This window comes from Ipomoea nil, unplaced genomic scaffold (genome assembly GCF_001879475.1).
Source record: "Ipomoea nil cultivar Tokyo-kokei standard unplaced genomic scaffold, Asagao_1.1 scaffold0415, whole genome shotgun sequence".
NCBI lineage: Eukaryota > Viridiplantae > Streptophyta > Magnoliopsida > Solanales > Convolvulaceae > Ipomoea > Ipomoea nil.
The window spans coordinates 3,431,868-3,445,564 of record NW_017616843.1 but is presented as its reverse complement, the minus strand read 5'-3'; the positions used below and the strand labels follow the sequence as shown (position 1 = coordinate 3,445,564).

General features: G+C 36.8%; 1 protein-coding gene across 4 annotated transcripts; it reads left to right on the top strand.

Moving 5' to 3' along the window:
• The first annotated feature begins 371 nt into the window (after positions 1-371).
• LOC109172367 lies at positions 372-4,808 on the top strand. Of its 4 annotated transcripts, XM_019321564.1 has the most exons (5): positions 372-465; positions 1,808-1,841; positions 2,548-2,664; positions 3,302-3,669; positions 4,659-4,808. In XM_019321564.1, exons 3-5 carry the CDS (start codon positions 2,616-2,618, stop codon positions 4,710-4,712), a joined length of 471 nt encoding a protein of 156 aa, XP_019177109.1. In that variant the 5' UTR covers positions 372-465; positions 1,808-1,841; positions 2,548-2,615; the 3' UTR covers positions 4,713-4,808. The 4 variants fall into 4 exon arrangements, with proteins under 4 accessions (XP_019177109.1, XP_019177110.1, XP_019177108.1 ...); XM_019321565.1 differs by lacking the exons at positions 372-465; positions 1,808-1,841 and adding an exon at positions 2,243-2,434 and having other exon boundaries at positions 4,668-4,808; XM_019321563.1 differs by lacking the exons at positions 372-465; positions 1,808-1,841 and adding an exon at positions 2,243-2,434.
• Positions 4,809-13,697: the final 8,889 nt, after the last annotated feature.

The window sequence follows — 13,697 nt, the reverse complement described above, 5'->3', positions numbered from 1 at the left end:
CAGTTGGTTATAGCACAAAGTATTAGAACAACCTCATTTTTTTTTGGTAGGAATTAGAAAAACCTCATTAGTATGCATTTACTTGATTTTTTTCGAATCAATGTAGGAGAGAGATGGATCGGAAAGAGAAAAGAAGAAAAAGGATAACAAATAAAAAAGATGTTACCAGGGCTATGTGGTCTAATGGTACTTGGGTTGGACTTCCATTTTCATTTAGAAGATTATGAGTTCAAGACTCAGTGGAGACGTTATTGATTCTTTGTGTTTCAGTAGACAGATACTACAATGTAATAGAGAAAAAAAAAAAAAGATGTTTCCTTGAAATTTCATGACTCCTTCCATTCAATTTCTGTCCTTACTCTCCTGACTTTGGTGACTCTCTCTCTCTCTGTTCTCTATCTGCATCTAGGCTACTGCTAACTGAATTCTAGTTTCAAAACACAAACCATAGTTGCTGTGCTGCAGGTATGCATATATTCTCTTGACTAAATAGATGAATTTTTTTATATTTCCTCTGCAGCAAATGTTTGTTCGATCTGAAGCATTAACTTTCGAAAAATTCTTGATTTTCATTCAATAAAAAATTTATATATATACCTGCTCAAAAAACATTGGAATTTGCTGACTGTGACTCACACCTATTTAGTATAAATAATTTCAAATTTAAAATATATATGCTAAATTTTAAAACTTTTTATTCTTAATTATACATAAGTTAACAAAAAAAAAGAGTTAATATGCTCTCTCTAGCTCTTTCTTCTAAGGGTCCGTTTGGAAAGTAGGAGAATGACTTCTGAAAAATGAGTCATTTTCCGGAAAACATTTTTCTTTCCAGTGTTTGGTTGCATTATGGAAAAATGTTTTTGTGTGTTTGGTTCATTTTCTGTAAAATGAGTAGAATTGTATAATTAAACATTTTAATTGTTTTATTTAGAGTATTACAACATGTATAATACTATATAATAATAAAATAAAAAAAATAACTAATAATATATAAAAAATATTATGGTGGTATGGTAGTGGTGGTGGTGGTGGTATAGTGGTGGTGTAGTGGTAGTGGTGTTATTTGTTATAATAATAATAATAATAATAATAATAATAATAATAATAACTGCTGGTGGTGGCGGCGACGACAACGGTTGCTGTGGTATGGTGGTGGTGGTATCGGGGGCGATGGTTGTGGTGGTATGGTCGTGGGGGCGGCGGCGGTGGTGGTAGTTGTGGTGGTGTTCTGGTGGTGGTATGGTGGTGGTGGCGGCGACGGTGGTTGCGGTGGTATGGTGGTGGTAGCGGCGACGGTGGTAGTGGTGGTATGATGTTGATGTTGGTGGTGGTGGTGGTATGGTGTTGATGGTGTTGGTAGTGGTGGTGTTGTGGCGATGGTTGCGGTGGTATAGTGGTGGTGGCGGCGGCAGTAGTGGTGGTGATGGTAATAGTGAGGTGGTGGTGGTATGGTGTTGATGATGTTGGTGGTGGTGTGATGTTGGTGTAAAAGTTGAAAAATGACTTCCCAAAAAAAAGGGAAGTCATTTTCCTCCAAAACAAGCTTATTTTTCAAAGTCAACAGAAAATGATTTCCGTTGACTTGATTTTCCAGGCACATCCAAACAATAGAAACTTGGAAAATGATTTCCAGAACTCATTTTCCAGGTTTTCAAACACACCCTCAATTTATTTGGTAAAATTATTTTTATTGAGTTTTAATTAATTCTTGCACAATCTATATCTTCTTCTTCTAAATTTATTTGTTAAAATTATTTTTATTGAGTTTTAATTAATTCTTACATAATTTATATTTATTTTTCAGATTACTTTTAACTATTCGATCTGGACTCATAAAGGTATGCATAATTGTTATATTCTTCTTAATTATATTTGCTTAGGTGTTTGTAGACATCAGTAAAACTCCTACGCCTATTGAAAATGAATACATCCAGCCCAGTTGCCTTTTTAGGTTTTCTGTACCAAAAAGGTTAATCAGCATCATACTCTATTTTTAAACTTTATTTTACAAAATATTTAAAACTACGTTATTTGAGTATTGAAGATACACCATTTTGTATATTATTAAATAATGTATATTTAGTACATCTTTATTATATTAATTTTTTTTTTTTAAATTTATGAATCACAACAAAATTTCTTGACGTAGACAAGTCTCGGTCATCCAACTAGATATGTGGCATAGGATTCGATCTTATAGTAATTTCTTTAGTACAGTAATTGACTTGGAAACATTCTTGACCCACTGGTAGAGTGGTAGGTACCATCCATACACATAATTTGTTTGTCAAAAGAAAAAATGCCATTATTATTTCTCATTGTGCACATATAAGACAATAGAAATTGTACAGTACCTACAGAAACAGCAAATAAGTACTCTAGCTTGGGGGTTTCTTTGAAGTTTCTTTGTTCCTTTCAATGAATTTCTCAGGTCACTTTTTTTTTTTTCTTTTTTTTTTTTTGAAGAGCCCTGGTGACTTTGTTGTTAATTAATTTATTTTAAGCTAAGAAAATTTTAAGTATATCTCTCTCTCTGTGTGTTAGGTTTTTGGTCTCTTCATTGCTGTTAAGCTACCGTTAAGTTAAATCCTTCCAGTTTCTAAAGGCAAATTATGGCTGTTGCGCTGCGGGCCGGTATAGATCTATTCTGGACTCTTAAAGGTATGTAGACAATCATGTTGCATCATACTTATTAATTTATTTTATTTTAGAAGGCCAGTGAGTATTTGTATATTTGTATGCATTTTATTTTGAATATGAATTGAACATTTTAGTTATTTAAATGATATTTTTTTTCAATTCCATGATCTAACCAAACATAAAAATATGATTCCTTATATAATCTCATGTTTATTACCATTTCCGTTTTTCTTGGATTTATAATCTATTTCTTTTTATTTTTATTCTTTTGAACCAAACATCACATTATATATTACACTTGTAGCGTCTAGATCATACACTTTTATTCTTTGAAATGTGTAATCGTAACATATATTTTTGCTATGCACTTTTATCATTTTATAGTTTAACTATTTATTTTTATCATTCTTATAAAGTATTTTTAATTATGGTATATTGCAATTTTACATTTCTTATAGTATATATACATATATCCCATTTTTGTATTCTAATATTTCTCAGTTTCCTAATAATTTAACATATTTCAGGCTTATAGCTGTTAAATTTTCAGTTTTCAATTAGGCATGCAAAACAGGGGTGTGTAATCCAATTTAACACTTTAGTGCTTTCTTGTTTGTTCAAATTACTCATTTTGTTGGCCATTGCTTTTTCTTGGTAGACTCAATGGAGCAGATACTCACGTTACTTAGTAACTTTGAAGGATATATGGGTTTTGATGAAAATCTGAAAACTCTAAAAGATGAAGTAGATCAACTTCACACGGAAGCGAATGACATGGAAGCAAAGTTGAAGAACTTAGAAAGAGGGGGACAAAGGAAAAGGAAACAAGGAGTCGAGGGTTGGCTTCAGCGAGTAAATAAGTTGGAAACAAACTTTGAAACATTCAAGGAAAGCATACAAGGTGCGGGATTCATAATGAAAAATGCTCGGAAGTTAATAAAAGTACAAGAACTCGAAGGGATGACAGAAAGCGTCAAAAAGCTTAGAGAAGAGGGCAGAAATAATATTGTTGAACCTACACTGGATGTGAGTACGGCCACATAATTTGTTTTTAAAAAGCAGAGTAGCTAATCATTCAATCCTGCAACTATATATAAGTATATAACTTGTCATCAATTTTTTCATTTATACTAAACTAGATGTTAAAAGTAAATAAATTATTATTGGGTCAAGAGAAGATCAAAACTAAAAGATGACAATGATTATTGTTATGAGTTAAATAGTTTTATTTATGGGATTTAATATATTACATCTTTTTTTGAGAAATTATATTACATCTTTTCTTAATTAAGTTAGCAAATACTCGATTCTTCCAATTTAATTATTTGTCTTACTTTTCTTTTTATTCTATCTAAAATAATGTATATTTTTAAAATTTAAACACTTCTAACCTTTTGCTTTTTTAAAAATTTATCCTTTGTTCTTTTTAACTTTTAAGGTGGTTCTAACTCACTACTTTTTAAAAAGGTAAATTTTAAAATAATATTAGACTTATTTATTTTTTAGAAAATGATATTTCACTTGGTTCTTTATATATAGAGAGCACCATTTGAACTCAATTTTCTCTGTAAAATAATAATATATTGAATAACATAATCATAAAATGAAAGATAAATATAGTTTACTTAAAATGATAAACATGTCAATTTTTAATTTCTTTATATGGATTGTTTGAGTTAATCTTCTGAGCATTTCTTCTATATTCACAAATGAGTTAATCTTCTAGGCATTATTTGGCTCATATTTGACTCAGAACCCTAGATAGTGTAGTGGTGTCTACTGAGTAGTATGAGTACCGTAACTGAATGTGCTATATCATCAATTATCTTGTATCCCATCAATTCAGGATTATATTAGGCATAGAGTTTTGTGGACTAACAACTTCTAGTTATTCAGTCCAACCAGGCCACTTAATAAGCATAGTCAACTTGTACCACTTAATTAAGGACCTAATATATATAATATAATATATATTATTGGGGAAAATCTTACACATTGTTGATTGTTGAACGAAGTTAATGCAGGAGGCAATGGTGAACGAAATTAATGCAGGAGGCAATGGTGATTAGGGATGATTATTGTAGCCGAAAGTTGTTACTGTTCAATTTGGAGTAGATACTTTGGAGTTCTCTCATGTTGTTTGTTAATGATACTCTATATTTGTTTCTCATTATGTTTTCTAGCCGTCACAATTTTTATCTACTTCAATTTGAGTTTCAATAATTCAAAAGAACGAACTCTTCTAATACTTATTTCTACATATTTTTAGTGGACTATTTTATTGTGTATTGGTATCAATATAGTACTCATTGCTTCAAGAAAAAAAAATGAATAAAATATGTTTCAAATCTTTTATAGAATGTTGATTTCTTACTTCTACCTCTTAAATTTCCAATGAATTATTCATTGCATTTTAGCTCAATCTATTAAATCCTGTACAATTATATATTTTCCCACGTACTATACTTTACTTTTGGCTTTTTTTTTTCTTAAATATGCTTTTAAGAATTTGTTTAGCATAAATTATTGATATATAAATAATGCATAAGCACGTACAGTGCAAGTCATATAATGCAAATGTTAGAAAAATATGCATGGTTCAAGTTATACAATAAGGGAGAATTTTTATGTTACATAATTATATGTTACACCCCTAAGGGAGAATTTCTATGTTACATAATTATATTCATCAGCTTTGAAATTCGAAAAAGCTGTGGAATATTAAATAAAAAGATACCATGCAATAATAATCCCGCCGAAAATCTTGACAAACCAGCGACCAAGTTCTCCACCTTTGAGCCCACCCACAACGGCCGGAAACCACCCAAAAGGCCAAAATGATATGGTAATTGGAAAATCATTTATAAATTTATATGTAGTACTTTAGTATTTTTTTTTTTTTTCATCTTATCTCATTTGTTTTATTTTCCTTTTTACTGGATTTTCAACACTAGCTCAATTTGGTGACAAATGAAAATATGATAATACTAAAGACTAGCATATTATTTTCATAAGATGTTAGTAAATTATGAAGTCTAACAATTAGTCATTTAATCCATTACAACAACCAAGTTACATGAAAAATTTAAAGCTGAATTTAATATTGCATAGAGTACGTATTACTTAATAATTACCCAACGGTGACAAGTTGGCCCACATGTTTCTAATTGATAAATTATTCTGCGGATTCGGGGTCCACCTTGAAAAGTAAATCCGGGTTAAAAATACAGAATTTACATATAAAATACTTACAATTTTATAAAAAGATAAATTGTGAACATTTAATATGTAAATTGTAACATTAAGTATGTAATTATGTATGTAAATTGTGAACATTCAGTAATTAAATTGTGTATTTTAGATCCAAATCTACCTTGCAAGGTGATGATAATGCATTCTTCTTCTCATAAATTTGTTACATATTCGGTAAAATATTCAAATAACATCTTGCTTGGGGATATTAGGTAACCCTCTTGGGGTTGAATTGAAGGTGCAAACTTAGCTTATTATAACTACTCATTCAATAAAAGTAGTGTGTCGTAGATTTACCAAAAATATAATCGTTCAAAATTGATGTTCTCAATAATAATGAAGCTTATAATTTGTTTAAGAAAATTTTATTACAACATTATAATACTAATTAAACTCACTGTTATTAAAATAGCTAGGAAAGTTTTGAACAAAAGAAACTAAAAAGAAATACTTCCCCATCATTGCTACAATACTATTTTGACCATTACTACAACTAAACATACTAATAATATGCATTCAAAAAAAAAAAAATACTAATAACATCAATTATGTTTAAATGTATCCACCTCACTATAAATTAATAAAGAACTTATGCAATAATCAAATATAACTTTTAACTTTTAAGATAAGACTTGATATTTCTCCTGTGTCCTTTATTTTATACACTAAAAGGACAAAAAAAAAAAAAAAAACATAATAGGCAGCTAACTGTGCAAACAAATGTATGTCATTGACCAAAACAACTACGTATTATAATTAATTTTGTAAAATTTGGTCCACACTAGCCTCAATGAGTTTTTTATGTTATAGTACAAAGGTATCACTCACAACTTTGTTGGTTCACATGTACATAGTCGGTCCCTTGTATCAATTATTTGTTCAAGTTATGCTCCTTATCTTCTTGCTGGATATTTCTTTAATGTCTAATTTAATTAATACAATAATCTCCTATAAATCTTTTAAAACTTTTTTTTGTTATTAGCTTAATTACTTATATTTCATATATGATTGAGAATTTAGTCTAACTTATGGAATTATAATGTTAGGCTGCAGTATATTTGAAATAATTTATAAATTTAGAGTTAATTCCATTTTTGGTCTTAAATTTTTATAGGTAACAATCCACTTTTAGTCATTTTTTATTAGAACATCCTCATTTGGTCCTAGTATTATTGGGGCATGACCATTTTTAGTCTTCTATCAACAAAATCACTGAAATATCGTTAAATACAAAAACATTTCAATCTTTTTATACAAAGTAAGTTGAACAGTTATATTATTTATGTTTTTTGTTTTTTTGAAAATATCCATAATTGAATATCAAAATATCATTGTATTTAACATATTTAAATTGTTTTGTTGAAAAGGGACAAAAAATGATCATGCCAGGATAATATATACTAGGACCAAAAGTGAGTGTTCTAATTAAAAAATGTCTAAAAGTGAACTGTCACCTATAAATCTAGGACCAAAAATGGAATTAACTCTATAAATTTATATGTAGTATTTGTAATTGTAATTTTCCATTTCATCTCATTTGTCTTATTTTATTTCTTTTTACTGGATTTTCAATAGTTAATTTGGTGAAGAATCGAAACATGATAATGCTAAACAATGTCATATTTTTATTTTCATATGATGTTAGTAAATTATATATGTTCAAAATTAGGAATTGTAACATTAGTCACGTAGTCAACACAACCAAATTAGGTGCAACTTTTAAAGCAAAATTGGTTATAACACAAAATAATTTTCAAGCTATAACTAGTTGCCCCACATGTCCATAATTTGTGTATTGAAACAAACAAATTAAATGGTGATGATGATACATTCCTCTTTTAAATTTATCATATAATAATTACTTTTTAAGTTGGCATGCAGTTTTTGAATAGCTTCTTTTTTTGTATGTGATTATTAAATGAATTTCTTGTTTAAGTAGTAGTGGTCGAATTGATTAATGAATAGTAATATAATTAAAGAATATGAAGAATTTTATTGTTACTTAATGGATATTTAGATGAGGATTGTATTGATTAACATAACCGAATAATAGTCTGTACAATACTAATATAGAAGACAAGTATAAAGAGTTCTACTAGACTACTAATACTAGAGTCCTAACACTCCCCCTCAAGCTCAAGGTGGAGCATTCGAAATATTGAGCTTGTCCCGAAGCAATGAAAACCGAGCAGATGCAAGTGGCTTGGTGAAAATATCAGCTAGCTGGTCCTTCGTGGAAATAAAATGAACCTGCAACTCCTTCTTGGCAACCTTGTCTCGAACAAAGTGATAATCGATTTCAACATGCTTAGTTCGTGCATGAAAAACCGGATTAGCACAGAGGTATGTTGCTCCCAGATTATCACACCACAGCCCCGGCGCAGCGTCTGGAGGAAAGCCAATTTCGCGCAGCAAAGAAACCAACCACGTGACCTCCGCCGCCACATCAGCCAGTGCCTTATATTCGGCCTCAGTAGAGGACCGCGCCACTGTCCGCTGCTTCCGACAAGACCAGGCAATTAAATTGGACCCCAAGAAGACGGCAAACCCACTCGTAGACTTTCGGTCATCCGGATTACCTGCCCAATCCGAATCCGAGAACGCATGCAATGCAAGAGACTCCGACTTGCGAATACAGAGACCCATACCAAGAGTGCCTTTCACATACCGCAGAACACGCTTCATAACCGCCCAGTCCGCAGTGGTGGGCGACTGCATGCGTTGACAAAGCCTGTTAACTGCATAAGACAAATCCGGCCTAGTCACCGTCAGGTACTGAAGTGCACCTGCAATGCTACGGTAGTGAGTAGGATCAGCAAACGGAGTAGAATCATCAACATCAGACCGAGCCACCGAAATAGGTGTAGAAACCGGTTTACAGTCAACCATGCCTGCACGTCTAAGAATATCCTGTATATAACGCCGTTGAGACAGAAGAATACCATCAGATAGTGACATCGTCTCAATGCCAAGAAAGAAAGACGGGGGTCCCATGTCCCGAATCTTGAATGTACGCGCAAGCTGAGCCACAAGCCCATCAACATGGCTCGAGTCCGATCCCATGACCAAAATGTCATCCACATACACAAGAAAGTAAAGCTGCACACCACTGACAGAATATATAAACAACGAAACGTCCGTCTTGGACGGAACGAAGCCAACAGAGATCAGGAAGTCATGCAATCGGGTAAACCAGGCACGAGGGGCCTGCTTCAGTCCATATAATGAACGCTGTAGATGGCAAACATAATCAGGAACAGACTTGTCCTCATAACCAGGCGGCTGACGCATATACATTGTCTCTGCCAGGTTACCGTTCAGAAAAGCGTTGTGGACATCCAGCTGACGAATGGACCAACCACGGGAGTGAGCAAGTGACAGAAGAAGGCGAACCGTGGTTGGCTTGACCACCGGACTGAAAGTCTCAAAGAAATCCTTACCAGCGACCTGATTGAAACCTTTGGCCACCAGACGAGCCTTATGTCGCTCAATAGACCCATCAGCATTCCGTTTCACCCGAAACACCCACTTGCAACCCACAACATTCATACCTGGAGTGTACGGGACCAGAGTCCAAGTCTGGTTGTGTAGGAGAGCATTAAACTCAGCATCCATGGCCTCACGCCATTCCGGATGCGCCACAGCCTGAGAGTAACATGTCGGCTCGGGTGTTGTAGTGGCAGAAACGAGAGCCACATGCTCCTGCGGGCCCCGACTCCTTGTTGCCATAACATGAGAGGGCGGACCTGCCACCTTGTTCTTACTACCACGAGGTCGACCCCGAGAAGCTTTAGGGACAGCCGAAACGGTCCGTTCAGTGGAGACAGAGTCAGCCGGACCCGCGGGCATATCCAGAACCGGTGTATCATCGACAGGCTCCATAACTGAAGAGGAGACAGGCACGATGGGGGCAACACCCCACGGCACCACTGGAGGCCGAGACACCACCTGCGAAGCAACAGATCCAGCAAAAGGAAAAACGGACTCATCGAATCGCACATGGCGACAGATAAAGACCTTATTAGTGACAGGATTCATACAACGATAGCCACGAAAAGAGTCAGGATACCCTAAAAACACACAAGGAGAAGAACGATATTCCAATTTATTACGGTTATAGGGACGTAATAAAGGAAAACACAAACACCCAAAGACACGCAAAAAGGAATAGGACGGAGGAGACCGGTGCAAACGAGAGTGAGGAGACTCATTATTTAAGACACTGGTAGGCATTTTATTAATCAAGTATACAGCAGTCTCAAACGCATAGTCCCAGAAACGAGATGGAACAGACGCCTGAGCCATCAGGGCCAAGCCAGTCTCAACTATATGCCGATTACGGCGTTCTACCCGCCCATTCTGTTCATGTGTGTATGCACAGGACTGCCTGTGACGAATGCCAAGAGACTCAAAGGTAGAGTGAAGTTTCTTATACTCTCCCCCTAAATCAGACTGAATATAAAGTATTTTCTGTGAGAACGAGCGCTCAACGAGTGACCGAAACCGTTCAAATATGGAATATATATCAGTTTTTAAGCGCATCGGATAAAACCAAATAAAACGGGTAAAGTCATCCACAAACAAAACAAAGTAACGAAAACCATTCACAGAGTGCACAGGCGCAGGGCCCCAAATATCAGTATAAACCAATTCTAGTACACGGGTAGTTTTAGTTTCAACACGGGGCAAAGGAAAACGGGATGACTTCCCTAACTGACATGAAGAACACAAACGAGATAAATCACTAGAATTAAAACTACTAACACCAGAAGACTGCAAAATCTGACGAAGAACCCGAGTATGAGGGTGACCAAGCCGCTTGTGCCACGTAGAAGACGAAGCACACGCAGCAACATAAGCAACAGAACGAGCAGAAGACGCGGGCCAGGAGTATAAGCCACCAGAAGTTCCCCCCTTAAAAACCACCTCCCTGCTCAAGAGATCCTTCACAAGAAAACAGTCAGGATGAAACTCAAAAAAGACACGATTATCTTTAGCAAAGCGTTGAACAGAAATTAAAGAGGAAGACAAACCAGGGACATGCAAAACATCATCTAATCGAAACACTCTAGAAGACGAGGCTATCGAAGTAGACCCAACACTAAAGATAGGCATACCTTCACCATTGCCGACACGAAGAGTGTCCGAACCGTCATAACCTCCCGAGGACATCAACTGAGAGGAATCGGGAGTGGCATGATTAGTGGCCCCCGTATCAGGAAACCATTGGTGAGAGTTAACCGAACCACCCTCACCACCAGAAAAAGCCACATTAGCCTGAGGACCAGACGACTCAGAATAACGGCGCCAACAATTCGCCGCCGAGTGCCCAATCTTGTCACAAATCTGACAACGCACATCCGAGCGACCACGGCCACGGCCCCGGCCACCGCGACCACGGCCGCAACTGCCCGAACCGCCGGTGCCCGAACCACTGCCGCCGGAACCCCCACTGCCCGAGCCACCTCAGGAGAACCGGCCTCCGCCACGACCGCCCCGGCCACCACGGTGAACGGTCAAGGCAGCCGGCGCACCAACCGGACCATCAATTGCGCAGATATATTCTTGAGAAATTAAATAATCGGAAAGATCCGAGAGAGTTACCGGGTCACCACGAGTCAACGGAGCAACAAGCGGGCGAAGATCCGACCGCAGTCCACGGAAGACATAAATATTCTGCTCATCAAGAGGAACCGGACGCCCAGCAAGGGCCAAGTCTTCCACCAAAATCCGCGCCCGGTTCAAATAATCCGAAACGGACGAAGCCCCCTGCGACAAACGCTGCAGCTCACTGAGCAAACGAACCGCGCGAGACCGCGTTGCCGAGCCGAGCTCTTGCTCAATCGCCAACCACAACTTACGCGACGTCGGTCGGCCCACCGCCAACGGTAACATCTCGTCAGACAAGGACGAGATCAAGAGAGACAGGACAACCTTGTCCTGTCGACGCCACTGCACCACCGGCGACGCTACTGCCGAGGCAGTGCTGTCGCTGTCTGCCGTCGACGAAGCCGACGAGGCTGTCGGTGGACACTCCACCGTGCCGTCAACAAAGCCCAACACCCCCTGACCTTCGAGAAACGGGAGCATCTGGGTACGCCAGAACAGATAATTGTGTGCGGTGAGCTTGATCGACACAAAGTGATGAGCACTGGACAAGCTCGGAGACGGATAAATGGGGGTGGAGGCAACCTCGGAGACGGTCCGTTCTGAAGAATCACGAACAGATCCATCATCATTCCCACCCAAAGCTGCCATGGAAAGAAACCTAGATATGATACCAGATGAGGATTGTATTGATTAACAGAAACGAATAATAGTCTGTACAATACTAATATAGAAGACAAGTATAAAGAGTTCTACTAGACTACTAATACTAGAGTCCTAACAATTTAGAGTTAAAATTTAAAAGAAAGAATAATATATTTCAGCAAATGTGTGGATTCTTATTCAATTTGAGTAGACACGGTATATATAATAATTTTTGAAAAGTTGGTTCACTAGCTTCAATTATTTGCATGCGTGCACTCCTTCCAAGATATTTCTATGTAGACTATTTTTAAATGTTTAATTTAATTTGATGTTACGATTTCTTATATCTCCTTTCAAAATATTGATTTGATTATTGTCATTATTCTTCCACAAGATTGAACTCCAACTTTAAGGGCCTCATACTCTGACACGACAGAGCATTTGGGAGAATGTAAATCATGAGAACTCAACTGAACATGAACCATAGAGGCTAGACCTTTGCTTACTGCACACAAGGAGCCTAGTCTCCCCACTTTGAGAGGTTGCTCCCACACTGCCACTGGTGAGACTCAATCCCTGGTCATTCTTCCAACTTTTCACCTCGATGACCAGTTGAGCTGCCCATGCGGGTTGATTATTGTCATTATTTATTTGATGCATGAATGTCATTTTCAAATATAAATCCTAATTAACAAAGAGTTGTAAATTTTTTTTTGAAAGCAAAAACACGAATCAATATTATTGCAAAAGCATCAAAAGAAAGTCTGGCGGGATAGTATCCCAATACAGCGAACTATCTTGAGTAAATGCCTTAGTGGCCAAAGAATGAGCTAAAATATTTAAAACTTGAGGGATCGAAACTAATACGCAAGAAGAAAAAGAATCCATAATAGACTTGCAGTCCCGAATAACCACCCCCGCATACGATCTCGGTGGGGAATTCGGTCTGTTGATATAACCTTGGAGGACCGCGCAATCTGTATAAACCGTGATTTCCGTAACGTCACGTGCTTTAAGCCATGATAGAATTTCCTTACAAGCGAGTGCCTCAGCCGTAATAATATTTTCAGTGTATGGGAGCTTCCCATTTACTGTCGCAATGAAACTGCCATCTTCCGCTATTAAAACCCCTCCAAACGTAGTTGCCCTTATATCTAGGTTGCGGCCTGCGTTGACAAAACACCGCCAACCCGGAAGGAACTGCACTGAATGCTGCTACCGTGATGCTCTGGTAGACCGAGTCCTAGCCGCATGCCAAGCTGCCACAGCCTTGTTGGCTACAGTCCAAGTGTGGCATGATGCATAGAGGTAAGCCTCCCATACCGCAGTGTTCCTTGCTCCCCAATTTGATATAGGACTGCAATAACTTTAATAAGAACATCCTCAGTTAAAACAGTCATAGCATTTTGCAACCACTGAGCAAAACAATCACCAGTCACACAAGAAATAGGGAGATGAGATTCATTCCAAACATGTATAGCATAAGTGCATTCAAGAAAAGTATGCATGGTGATGGATTTAATTCACCCGGGGTAGCCCAAATTATTAAA

Coding starts and splice junctions, on each gene's coding strand:
- LOC109172367 (XM_019321564.1), top strand. CDS start 2,616: ATGGCTGTTGCGCTGCGGGCCGGTATAGATCTATTCTGGACTCTTAAA. Junction 2,665..3,301: donor TCTATTCTGGACTCTTAAAG/GTATGTAGACAA, acceptor TTTTCTTGGTAG/ACTCAATGGAGCAGATACTC. Junction 3,670..4,658: donor TTGTTGAACCTACACTGGAT/GTGAGTACGGCC, acceptor TGTTGAACGAAG/TTAATGCAGGAGGCAATGGT.